General features: G+C 34.9%; 1 protein-coding gene across 3 annotated transcripts in view; it reads right to left on the reverse strand.

Moving 5' to 3' along the window:
* LOC134247152 (putative aminopeptidase-2) overlaps positions 1-9,867 on the reverse strand; it is a 62,287-nt gene extending 52,420 nt beyond the window's left edge. Inside the window, exons 1-6 of one of the 3 annotated variants that reach the window (XM_062729486.1) lie at positions 9,226-9,867; positions 5,677-6,163; positions 3,817-3,975; positions 2,939-3,050; positions 548-671; positions 121-275 (exon numbers count right to left, since the gene is read on the reverse strand). In XM_062729486.1, coding sequence (XP_062585470.1) covers positions 121-275; positions 548-671; positions 2,939-3,050; positions 3,817-3,975; positions 5,677-6,163; positions 9,226-9,514 — 1,326 coding nt within the window. In that variant the 5' untranslated portion in view covers positions 9,515-9,867. Of the gene's footprint in view, positions 1-120; positions 276-547; positions 672-2,401; positions 2,416-2,938; positions 3,054-3,816; positions 3,976-5,676; positions 6,164-9,225 lie in introns of those variants that run through there. The other 2 variants (XM_062729485.1, XM_062729487.1) reach the window with 2 other exon arrangements.
* Positions 9,868-14,193: the final 4,326 nt, after the last annotated feature.

Genomic DNA, 14,193 nt, shown 5'->3' on the forward strand with positions numbered 1-14,193 from the left:
TCAAACCACGAAAATTTGATCCCATGGAAATATCTGATTTTACAGTATGTAGTAAAATCAAAATTGATATCTATGACCCCTTACCCTTGACACTTTAATATTTGACCCTTAACCTCTGACCTGATGAGAGAGTTCGTGGGTGATGGTCTTTGTGACTCTTTCTTTGTTAGTTTCTGAGGAGACCTCCGGATCAAACAGCATGGAGGACTCGCGGTAGGTGATTAAGCCCCAGTTCTCCATGGCTCCAAGAGGGTAGTCCGGAACAGCAATCATTTCTGAAACAGATTATGGTGAAATTTATCACTGCATATGGCCTTATTCTAGATACTAGGGTAATCAATCATGAAAAACATAATAATTGCTTTTTTGTACTGAATACAACCCTTCTGATTTTCTAAAACTAATCTTATTTTTTCTTAAAAAGAAAGACAAAATGCTGTTTTATATCACAGACAAATCCGTAGCCTGTTTAGGAAGAGGAAACTACAGCTAATCATTTTTAAGAGAGACTAAATACTGTCTTAATATTTTGAAGACGTATCTCTACCTTGTTTGGGAAGAGGAAATTCGATGTTGAAGAACTTTTCATACTCCTGGATAACATTTGTCCCAACATACAATGCTTCCTCAGTCTGATTAATGGCCAAAGGCTGGGCCCAGGCATTGTAGGTCTGAAATAGTCAAATACAGTTTCTCATCTTCTGAAACAAATGCCTAGTTAATATACTTGTACCATACGTGACAGGTTGACTGAGGGCCTTCTTACTCATAGCATAACGATGGATGCATTTAAGACAACCAGAAGTCTCTGTCGAGACTGAAGCTCTACTGGTTTGTACTTAGAGCAAAGGAAGAGAAAAATACTTAGGCAGTTGGAAATTGAAACTTTTCAACAGCAATAAATAGAATAATGATCCTTGATTAAGTCTCTTTATGTTCTTAGTGTAGTCTACTTTCATGCCACATTATATTATAATCAGACTAAAACTGTATTTGGAGTAGCATTTTGAGAGTATTTAACAGAAATTTCTATTTTTAGTAACCATGGCAACACCATTCATTGAAGTGAAAAACTGATATATAGAATTATGTACCTTAGTGTAGTCTACTTGTGTGCCAAGTTATATTGAAATCAGACCAAAACTGTAGGAGGAGTAGCATTTTGAAAGAATTTCACAGAAATTTCTATTTCTAATAACCATGGCAACACCGTTCATCAAAATCAAAAAACGATGCACAGAATTATGTATCTTAGTGTAGTCTACTTGTGTGCCAAGTTATACTGAAATCAGACCAAAACTGTAGGAGGAGTAGCATTTTGAAAGAATTTCACAGAAATTTCTATTTTTAGTAACCATGGCAACACCGTTCATTGAAATCAAAAACCGATACACAGAATTATGTATCTTAGTGTAGTCTACTTGTGTGCCAAGTTATACTGAAATCAGACCAAAACTGTAGGAGGAGTAGCATTTTGAAAGAATTTCACAGAAATTTCTATTTTTAGTAACCACGGCAACACCGTTCATTGAAATCAAAAACCGATACACAGAATTATGTATCTTAGTGTAGTCTACTTGTGTGCCAAGTTATACTGAAATCAGACCAAAACTGTAGGAGGAGTAGCATTTTGAAAGAATTTCACAGAAATTTCTATTTTTAGTAACCACGGCAACACTGTTCATCGAAATCAAAAACCGATACACAGAATTATGTATCTTAGTGTAGTCTACTTGTGTGCCAAGGTATACTGAAATCAGACCAAAACTGTAGGAGGAGTAGCATTTTGAAAGAATTTCACAGAAATTTCTATTTTTAGTAACCACGGCAACATCGTTCATCGAAATCAAAAACCGATATACAGAATGATGTATCTTAGTGTAGTCTACTTATGTGCCAAGTTATATTGAAATCAGACCAAAACTGTAGGAGGAGTAGCATTTTGAAAAATTGTTTACAGACAGACAGACGGACAGACAGACAGACAGACAGACAGACGGACGGACGATGGACGCATTACTATTGCATAAGCTCTTCTGGTCTCTGACCAGTAGAGCTAAAAATGACTGAATGATTATCAATGTAAATATTTCAATTAAAATAAATTAAAATTAATTCGGCAAAACACACAGTCAATATGATTAAAAAGTTGTGAAGTCAAGTGACATTGAAGATAAGATGTGCAAAAAAACAAAATACATGGGGTGAGGAATGGAGAAAGGGTGGGGATACTGAGAAGAAAAAAATCTTTGTCACTTGAATAATACGTCTGACTTTCTCATCAAGTACAAAATCATGCATTCTTCTTAAAATTCTTCTTAAAATGAAATGTAGAATTAAGAATTAAAAGTTTCAGTATATTTTCTGGATTTTTTTTTTTAGACTTTGGATGTTTTCATACTTTGCCATTGGTAAATGTTCTGTTTTCTTAGATTTTTTATGCTTTCTTGCTTTGCCGTCAGTAAATGAGATATTTCTTACTTTACCATTTGTAAATGAGATATTTCTTACTTTACCATTTGTAAATGAGATATTTCTTACTTTACCATTTGTAAATGAGATATTTCTTACTTTGTTGTTAGTAAATGAGATATTTCTTACTTTGCCATTTGTAAATGAGATATTTCTTACTTTGCCATCAGTAAATGAGATATTTCTTACTTTGTCATTAGTAAATGAGATATTTCTTACTTTGCCATCAGTAAATGAGATATTTCTTACTTTTCCATTAGTAAATGAGATATTTCTTACTTTGCCGTTACTAAATGAGATATTTCTTACTTAGCTGTTCATAAATGAGATATTTCTTACTTTACCTTTATTAAATGACACATTTCTTACTTTGCCGTTGGTAAATGATATGTGATATTTCTTACTTTGCCATTAGTAAACGAGATATTTCTTACTTTGCCATGTCAGTAAACGAGATATTTCTTACTTTGCCATTTGTAAATGTTCCACTCTTGGACTGGAACTGAGACACAACAAAAGCCACGAGGTACGTGGACATTTTGGGGGTCGTGTGGTAGACATCATGTACCCAGTTAGTACTGCTATAAAACAATGACAAGAAAGAATTTAGGTATCTGGGCATTTAAGACAGTAACACCTGCTCAAAGAATGCTTAAAATGAATTAACAGTTACAGCAAAATGATTTTCATTAACAGATAAGCAACATCTCTCACCCCTGACACTTAGTTATAAGTGCATGTGTTTTATTGTACATAATGACCTTAAAATCAATTAATTAAAACTGATCTTTTACTGTGTTTAAGAATTAATGATCAATTATATTTATAATTATTTAAACATTTGAAACACACATGGAACTTGAAATTCATGTATATATAAGTAAAAGTCAATATTCAAGAAATCTCATACTAAAAGTACAATTTCCAAATATAATATTAATTGAAAATCCTTTGGTCTGTAACGGGAGATGAAAAAATGCAGCGGACCAGACCAGGATTCGAACCCAGGACCCCTGAAACTCCGGTCAGGTGCTCTACCAACCGAGCTATCTGGCCACCGGCGATCGAACCCGGCTGACCGCCACATTCCTCCCTCCTTAAAGGTCTTTGGCCGTCCAAAGACCCCAACCCAGGCTCATCCCTGGCAGGCCTTTCACCTGTCCATTCCAGGGCATGGCAAGGCACCAAATGTAATGGAAGATGAGAAAATGCCGCGGACCAGACCGGGATTCGAACCCGGGCCCCCTGAAACTCCGGTCAGGTGCTCTACCAACTGAGCTATCTGGCCAACGGCGATCGAACCCGGCTGACCGCCACAGGTCTAAAACCAAGACAAATACAAACCCAACACTTGACTGTGTACGTATATTTAAATTTGATAGAGAGGTCCAGCCTATAGGTCGAGTTATTGTTATGGTGAAGTTGGCTTTCAATCCCGGCTCATCAAAGCAAGGAAAAGCTTTTCTAGCATCAGTTGGCTGAAATTGGGTTGTTGCCAGGTACCTGATAAAGAAAAATGCATATTTTTTAGTAGAAAGAATATAACTGTTCTTAAGTGAATACTTTCTACTTTTGTAACAGATACTTTCAGTATGTTCTGCAACCTTGGTTCATAGATCCTCTTTCAACATTGTTTGAAGACTGAAAGAGGATATCTCCACATGACCATAGGCCATAGGGCCTAATTTTTAGTCATACAATGTACACAGTTCTGTATCTGGGGATTTTTGACTATATTTTTCCATAAACCATTTAAACATGTTAAAGACTTCAGAAGAACAACATGAAAAACAATTCTAAATTCAAAAAAAAAAAAAATCATGTAACCCGTTCCTTAAGCCTAATTAACTACACCCTTAGTTTACTACACTTCTTTACTATGTTTTTGCAGCTTCCGAGTTGCATTCCGCGCCATTTATGTTTTTGAATCATGAACCCGATCAAAAATTTAACTTTCAATAAAACGGTAAGGCCTACTTAACGTGCGTAAACTCTTATCAAGGTCATTTTTCGAAATACACCATAAATTTCACACGATTAAATTCATTGTTTCAATAAAATAGAATTTATATAACATTACTCTTATAAAACCATGGAGATAAAAGAATCAATTGAAAGACCCTTTTTTTTACCGTGCGGTTACCTGAGGAGGGGGAGTCGTCTAGGCAACAGTGGTGTTATTTACCTGGAGACCCCCAATAATCAAGATGTCAAAAATCTCTAAATCTCTATACACGTAGCATTACACAGGATGTCTGTGTTTAGTAATCAGGGTCAACTCCACTTGTTTCCTGTCTAATTTTGAGTGAAAATAATTAAAACAATTTTTAAATTATCACAGTATAAATGTATTTGTAAACTAAATGCATTCATCGTAATCTTTCGAAGAAAAAAGTTAAAGAAATATCGTTATATATATATATATATTTTATAAAATATTTTTTTTTACACAGCAACCATATATTTTCTTTTTTTTTTTTGAAAATTAAAGAAATGATCAAGAGTAATGTCTACACAGCACCAATACGCATCCTTTCGCATCTCTTTCTCTCTCTCTCTCTCTCTCTCTCTCTCTCTCTCTCTTAATAAACTTTTACACTAATTTTGTATGTTTCAAATATAATTAGTCTTGTTTGATTTTGATTGTACATATATTCATACAGAAGTTTGTAATGCTTGTGATATGTGTGAAAGTTTCAATAAAAAAAAATATTTAAAAAAAAAAAAAAAAAAAAAAAAAACAATACGCATCCCTTTTTATCTTCAATAAAAATAAGAATTCGCCATACGTGATCAGGAATATTGTAAAAAAAAAAAAAAAATTCAATCCGTAGTGTGAACACTTACTACGATCCGACTATTAATTTCATTTTCTGGCCAACAACCCCGGGACTTGTTGGACATTTTTTTCATAAATTATTACACTTATTCATCATGTGTGCCATAGGAAAAAATTCGCGAAAAACCCAAAACAATCGTTCTACAAAAAGAAAAAAAATACCCCACTATACATTGTAACGTATGGTGGGCTACATTTTTTGGTAGAAGGATTGTTTTTAAAAATATCGTTTTCGACTGATCAATACATTTTATGTATCAGTTGAAAAGGATATATTTTTCAAAAAACAGCTTATAGAGACAAAAGAGTTGCATTATTGAGATAAGATATAAAGGTGAAAAAACAAATCAAATATATTCATGTACCTCGTTTGCCCGCCATCTTCATATGAACTTAGATAAAATCCTTTCATGTCATTTTTCAGTGGTCCGCGAAAATTCATTTCTATCTCGTAAATTTTGCTTGTATCGAGAACCTCGTTTAATCGAAAGATCACAAACTGTCGCTCGAGATCAAAATCCGGATTTGAAAGTACAGATTTGGAATCTGAGATGGCACCAAACTTAACGTTGCTTATGGTCAGATTATTAGCGTGCATGATGACTTCATGAGTTGCTTTTCGAACCTTCATTTTGATTTTTACAGTGCCTTCAAAATCAAACGAATCTGGACTTCCGGAGAACATGTTGGGTTGGATGGCTAGATCGTATTCTAAGGGAATTAAGGTATCTGGTAACCGGAAGTTCGTTGGTGGAGTTGGTGTTGGGGATGTTGATGTGAGCGTTGATGGCGTCGTTTTCGAAGGCGTCCATTGCGGGCACGTAGCCGGAGACTTCGTTGGGCAGGCAACACCTTTGAAATGAAAGAAAATTTTTAATAATTTGAAGTAATTTGTATGAAATCAGTCAATGTTTCTTTGTTTTTTTTAATTTGCAAAATGCCACAACGAATCGAGGGCGTCCTTATTTAGTAATAGAGTACATAATAATATTAGACGCCCATTGCTCATGTTGCTAGTCCGAAAAAAAATCTGACGTTTTCCAGGCTTTTTTTTTTTTTTTACGATTTTGATAGTTTACGTCCGGGCACATAAAATATCAAAATCGTAAAAAAGCGTCAGATATTTCGGACTATAGCCCATTGCGGACATACGTTTCCTAACTGCAATGCAAAGGGCAATGTTTTACTAAGCAAGCAAATGAGCTCTGTTTATTATTGAGCTAGGTCACCCTATCCGTGTATATTCAACTCACAAACTTAATTATATACGAGGGGCTATCAAAAAGTTATTATTTGAGCTTGTTTTTATGACTTTACAATGTCATCACATATATTAATGCAAATGCATCATCCGATGTATATTCAACTCGGGTGACAAACTTAATAATATATAAATATGAATTCATAAATCAAATTTCTTTAATGCTAATTTTATATGCAACAAAATGAATAAATTAACATGCAACAAAATGAATTACATGCATGCATGTATGTAACAAAGATCTAACTAAAAATTTACAAGTTTTTCTCTCCTCTCTAGAAGCACGGTTTTATCTATTTTGATAGACTAAGCCAAAATATACAGGTACTGCAATCGAATTTAAAGACACCTATTTTTGTCCCCTATCCCGCTGTACGCCGGTCTGATAGTCTTACTTCAGATCAATGGGTCTTTGATAAAATGGAGAGGGGATCATGTTGAAATCACATGGAGGTCAGGTAAAATCAGGGTACCCTGTGTAACAGCCACTAGAAAGGTATCTCAAATTGTAGGGCTTGTACCTGGCCTACTTGACAAGAACGAGTTTCCTATCTTACCACCAGACCTTTCAGATTTTTTTAGGACAAGCAATAAGGGCAGGGGGTGGGGGTGGGGGATGGACGAGAGCCTATTTACGCGTGTAGTGAATTTACAAATTTATAAAATACAGTTTGTGGCAGCCAGTTACGTCCTGTTGTTATTGGCTCAAGCAACAGAGCTAAGAGTTAAACTGTCCTCTAAAGTTATTTATTTCTAAATGTAATTAATTAATTAATTCATTCATTCATTCATTTATTCATTCATTTATTTATTATATATGTATGTGTGCATGGTGTGGTGGGGGTAGTTAAAATCCAGGAAGCTATAATTTTTCTGTACTCCATGAGAACGGTGTGAAGTGAAATGATTGATACCGGTAATAACTGAGATTAACAGGTCCTGAATGCAGATAATTAAACTACATAAAAAAAGCAATTTAATAAGTATAATTGCATCAATTACAGTGTATAAATCATGTTCATAATAAAAACATGCATGCACTTTTTTGTCTACTTGCAAAATATAGCACAAATTCTGTTGGATGTACATGTATAAGCACTGGGCAGTGGCGGATTTAGAGGGGAGGCCAGTGAATGATACCCTAGCTACATGCATCATGGGGAGGATCATGGAATTTTTCCCGTGTTAAATTTTTAATAAACTGTCTTTTCTCTGAGAGAAACCCATTCCCTAGCTTCAAAAAGTGTTATTCTTCTAACCAACTAACAAATGGTTCTTTGTTTTCTAAAATGGGGGGGGTTATTTTTTGCCTGCCTAACAACTGCATGCATATTGGGCGGGGTGGGTGGAGTGGAGGTGATCCAATTTTTTTCTTTACCTATGCGTTTTTCTGTCTGTTACACTTCCTATGGATGAAAAAAGTACATAAAGTACGTATAAATCATTTATATAATTTACATGTTTACTTCCTTGCATGGATGGATAATTTACTACTATACAAAGCACGATGTTGAAAGTTCAGGTGAAATTCATTTGCATCTAGAGAAGCACGTACCAGTAATGCATGACTGGACACCCATTCATAATAAGAAAGATTTTTATATCGTGGTGATATTAGCATGCATATGTCCTCGACTTTAAAAAAAATCTGTCTTCATTTTGATAACTTAAACAAACTAGAGCATACGAGTTCACGAATACCCAACGCTTGCGCATATTTACATTGAGGTATTCAGTCCACTGGCGGAATAGGGAGCCCAGCACCCTCCCCCTTTTGTGTACATAATATACTAGTGTATAAGATTTAATATTTTCGTGGTTTAGCTGTGGGCTCCGTATCCTGACCCAAAAAGTGGTCGCCGCCTCCTTTTCAAGATTCCTGGATCCGCCACTAAGCGGTCTCATATCATGCATTTCTATAATGGTGCATATTTAAGCATGGTTTACTTATCGTACAATTAAATACGACTTTGGAAGACAGTGCGGAATTCAATTTGTTTGATCCATTTTTTCCCCAATCTACTGGGCAATCAACTTAGAAATACTTTGTTATTTTTTTAACACAGGTGCAGCAGCGTTAAGGATCGACGCCCAATGAAGTACAGTGGTGAATTATTGCACAGCAATGATAAAATCTTCCCTTTTCTACATTTGTTTACAAAATTCCATTATGTACATGCAGTGCCTGAGCATATATCTAGAGTAGAGTGCTTAAGAAAGATAGGACTTTGATAGGACATTAACCAACACACACAAGAAAACATTTGGATTAATGCGTATCACTCTAGATTTGCAATATTCAATACATCAGCAATACTAGAGCTTCGAATTCATAAAGGGCAAATATTTGCCTTATTCTAGATCCATATATAGTTATAATCCTTAAATACCATGTCAAATATTTCATATAAACAATTCATATCCTCATGAATACATGCATTTAAAACTTCATGTACATTTGTATCAGTTTTCCATAACTGCAATATTTTACACATGAATAACTTATAATTCTTGCATACAACTTTTCCTGCTTGATGTTTGGAGACCTTGAAAAGCCAACTCAAAGAGATTTCCTGCTGAGTTGAAATTGGAAATTAGGAACCTTGACATAATTCATAACAGAGCATATACAAAATGTCGAATTTCTACTCACAGACTTTATTTTGATCCAGTTTTCCCGCCTCTGCAAGGGCTTCACAATCAGTTTTGAGTTTTTCCGGAGAAATAACTTCAGGAACATCGTTATTATCGTTGCTTAAATTGTCCTTCTGTACGAAATAAACGATAGCCGCTACACCGGCCACCAGAATTAAAGCAAGTAGTAAAAGGATAAACCCCGTAGTCACCCGAACGAAACATCCGGACTCTTTCCTTCTATATTCCGGTTCAATCATTTCCGGAGATGTATAACTATTGTATCTTTTCAAATCGTATTCCGCCATTCTTGTACGTACATTCCCATATGGCACTATAAGTCAATGCAAAAACCTCTTTGGTCAGATTCTACTTTACAATAAAACCAAACGAAAGAAACTGAAAAGTCCATGCACTATCTTTTATCCATTTAAACTGTTAATCCAATGCGGCAAAGATACCAAAAATCAGAGAACCTTCTGAAGAGCCGAGTTCTTCCACAAAATGTTATCTTTACCCGGCGTTATTGAAAGACTTAACAAACACCTGATAAATTCAACTGCCAGGTAAACGTTGGTTTTTAAAATGAACTAAGAATCTATGAACAATATAATTTAATACGTAGACAAGGACCTGCCGCCGGATGGAAAATTTGAACCACAAGATGCCTTAAAGAATTTTTTTTTAAAACGCAGAAATACATTACGTGTGACTTTTTCATAAGAGTTTTTCTAAAGTGCTGCATAATAGATAAACAAAAAACACATATTTTTACAGTAAAGAAATTGAATATGCAAAAACAAATTTCATTGTCATCAGAATTTTAAAAATATCCTCACAACAGAAAAATGTTTAAAAACATATTTATGTCGAGGTGACTTTCCTTCACCATGGGATGGTATGCATGTACAATTCGATCGACTGAACGAATTAGATATAGTGAAGAAGTTCAAGAACGCAGATTTGAATTCTACATATGATAAACATCTAATAGGTGAATTCCCAGTACTTTTAAATATCCTTAATGCAAAGCGCAGTTTGTCATTTTATACACTCTCCGAAAATAATTTCATTTAAAGCACGACCTTTGCTTAGTTGTCAAATCCATTTAAATGTTGTTGAAATCTCTTTTTATATTATTTGAGGTAATATTTCGTAACTACAAGTCATATGTCGATCAAATTTCTTTTTCCAAAGTAATCTTAAATGCAATTACATGTTGACAGAAAATAGATAGGTAAGAAATTCATTAAAAAAATGCTGGAATATGAAAAAAATAGTAACTTTACATCTTTATATCATAGTTGAAAAAGTACATGTTAATTATATAACTATACAGTAATATGCCAATACCCGCAACGTTATCATTAACAATTCTATATATCGTATCGTATCGTGCGTGTATCCTATCGTGTCTTGCGTGCATCCTATCGTATCGTGTTTTGCGTTTATCAGGTTTTGCGTATTCCATCATGTTTTGATTTTATTGTGAAGATCGTTTAGTAGCATCGTATCATGTTTCCATTTACATGTATCAGGTTCTGTGAAGATCGTTAAATTCTATGTTATGTTACAATCGTGTATCGTGTTTTGCGTTTATATCGTGTACATTTGAAAACCCTCACTTTTTCCTCTACTAATAGAAACACCCGAGATACCACGAGATTATTTTTCGGTTTGTTGGTCCTTTGTTAATTCAGTTAATTCTGCTGTGGGTGTATTAGCATCAAAATAGTCAAAAATGACAGGTTATTTGGTATAAGGTAAGATAAATGTTTAAAATTTAAGTGTGTCAAATTTTGCTTCGCAAAAGATATGTGCTTGAAAGAATTTAAAGTTCTTATATAAATGACACGAACTTAAAATTCCTTAAGAAAGACCGTTCACGGTTGGTCAGTCGGTTGGACAGTCGGTAGCTAGAGCTCTCGTCCGTGATCGGGAGGTCGTGAGTTCGAATCTCGGCCGCGACTGCCTTAAGTCGATGACAACAATACGTACATGATGTAGCATCTGTTCTTTCGCCCAATCGGATCACTCTCGCCCTTTTCCGTAACCGATAAAAAGTTATTTGTGTTTACGGAAATGACCGCGAGTAGTTACGATTGTTCCTTCGCCATGCGCTCGACTCTCGAAGTGAAGTTGCGGGTCCTTCGAATGAGACCTTTAAAACCAAAGTCTCACGCCATGACAGGCATTGGCACTATAAAGAACCCTCACTGCTCAAACAAAAGGCCCTGAGAGATGAGAAAATTTAAGGTCAAAATTCACAGGTAAATAGTGACTTCTCTACATGTGTGAAAAATTCTCGAATGAGACTTAAAACAACATATAACCAATCATTAAAAACGTGCTGGTAAATTATTCTTCTTTTAGCTTATTAGCCACATATATTACTGCAGACCGAAAAACAAGGCTTACAATGTATCGTTGAACTAGACATCCGTGTTTCCTGTTCTTTTAAATGTTAAAAAAAATGCCAAAATTTTCTGCATTTCTTAGACAACTGAGATTGAGCGAATTTTTAAATCTTTAAACATTTTACCTGGTTATTAGCGATGAAATATGGAAATGACGAACATTATTTAAACTCAAATGTTCATTTAAACAATACAAATCAGAAGCAGAATAAACACGGACCTCAAATACATCAGAGGTGGGATCAGGTGCTATGGAGGAGTTAGCATCCCCTGCCGACTACCCCCCCCCCCCCCCGCAGTGTGCTCTCCTTGTATTGATCAGAAAGATGGAAAAATCCGTCTACAATTCAATGTTTAAATAATGGCTTTAAAATTAGTATGAAAAACTTTTTTAGTCAGCAGCTGACTAACAATTGGAGTGAAAACGCCAATAAGCATTTGATTAAATAATAGATTGTATTTGCTGACAAGGTCAATGGATCGAGCATAGGACTTGCAAAAAGATGACTTTAAACGAGAGATTTAATTTCTTTGTTTTATCACCTTTTTTTGTTATAGCAAGTCACAGCTTGACTTTTTTTCAAAACATTTTCATACCTACATGTAAAACAATAGCATTTATTTGTTATGAATGCCTATTTCAGTGCATGTGCATACCCTTGGGTTTCATAGGCCCCGAAGTGAGCACAATGTATGATAATTTCCGATGTACTTCTGAAACTCAAGTACATAGAACTAAGAAAATTAAAGAAACAATTTTGCGCATTGTGTGGATTGCTATGAAGCCAACAAAAGTAGACAAATGCAAAAGAGATAAGAGCATTTTGGGGGTATATTGCTCTTTGCCATTGTAAGCTCATAAATTAAGGGGTTTCTATAGACATACACTATAGCAACACCTGATAATATAGTTCTCTTATCAAAGGAATGAACATAAAGTGGGGCAAATATTATTAAAAAGTTTTTCGAGCATCCAAGCATTTGAATGTTCCCAACTTATTTTGTACCGTATAAGTGGAAATTTTAGCCAGACGCATATTTTTAGCGATTTGTCCTTAAAACTGGTATTTTATTTTTAGCGAGATTAATATGTAAATTTAGCGATTTTGAAATGCTCACTAAAGAAGCTATTACAAATAAAACACAATTAATTTTTAGCGATATTGAACCAGTTTCATAAGAAGGAAACATAATAAGCAAAGCATCGTTTATTTTTCTTTACCTACACGGGCCCCCTGGATAAGAATGCGATTTCAGAAACCTTATTGCCCACTATAGAACACAGTGACTATTTCTATTCGCTGCTGCATAAAAGTTAAGCTGCATGTTTGTGAACAGTTTTTGGTAGATAAAAGTAATGTCAAGACATCATCAATCATACTTTCAAAATATATTTGGCTACTGGCAACTTGGATTCTGTAGGAAAAAATGTCGTTTTCCACCTCCGAAAGTTATGAAAATAAAAAAAAATCACTTGTAATACGTGGAACCAGTTTCGTATTCCAAAAGATGTGTCAATAAGGAAAACACTTTCACTTCAAAATGTCGAGTGCATGGCGATTTTTATTCGTACTCACGGCTTTCCAATCAAGAAGCGAGCGCTCTACCGACTGAGATGTATCTGTTATGGATATTTAATTAAGAGTACATATACCTTGCAGCCATGTACTTTACATTGACGCCAAGTAAATGGAAGTTCAAGGATCAGAGAGAGAATTTTGCGCTTTGTGTGAATTTCTTTGGAACTAAGAATCATTTACAGAATAAACACAGTGACTATTTTTGTAAGCTCATAAATTAAGGAGTTTCCTTACATGGCAACATCTGATAAAAACTCACCTTTCAAAGGGCAAAAATAGGCCAATTATTATTTTTTAAAAGAAAAGGTTTAAAAGATTTAAACCTATCGGTTACATGAACTTTGTTTACAGATGCATCATATGGAAAGCTATAGGGGACCCCCATGTCATGTTCTATATATTTCATTGAAAAAACATAATCAATGACCATGTCAAGATTTGTGACCAAGTCAGGATTTTTACCATCTTGACCTGGTCAGGATTGATAACATCACCACTTTCAAAATATTATCAATGTTGGCAAGATTGGTAACATGGTAACTTGGATTTTACAGCATGGCCAAATCTTGGCCAGGTCATTTCCATCTTGACCAAGTGCCAGGATTGATGAAAATGTTAGTCAATATATGACCAAGTCAAGATTGACAACATGGCCATCCTATCTTGGCCAGGTCAGGTGAACACATCAAGATTGATAACATGGCCAAGTCAAGATTGATAACATGGCCAAGTCAAGATTGATTGACCATCCAAAGATGTGTCAATAAGTGACAACATGACCAAATTTTATGTTCTATATATTTTGAAAAACGTTCTTGACCTGGTCATGTTATCAATCCTGACCATGTCAAGATTTAAACATGACCAGGTCAGGATTTTTACCATCTTGACCAGGTCAGGATTGATAACATGACCAGGTCAAGATTGATAACATGACCATCCTATCCTGACCAAGTCATGATTCAATGTTGACCAAGTCAAGATTGGTAA

This window comes from Saccostrea cucullata, unplaced genomic scaffold (genome assembly GCF_032062105.1).
Source record: "Saccostrea cucullata isolate Sc308-1 unplaced genomic scaffold, CSIRO_AGI_Scuc_v1 ctg103, whole genome shotgun sequence".
NCBI lineage: Eukaryota > Metazoa > Mollusca > Bivalvia > Ostreida > Ostreidae > Saccostrea > Saccostrea cuccullata.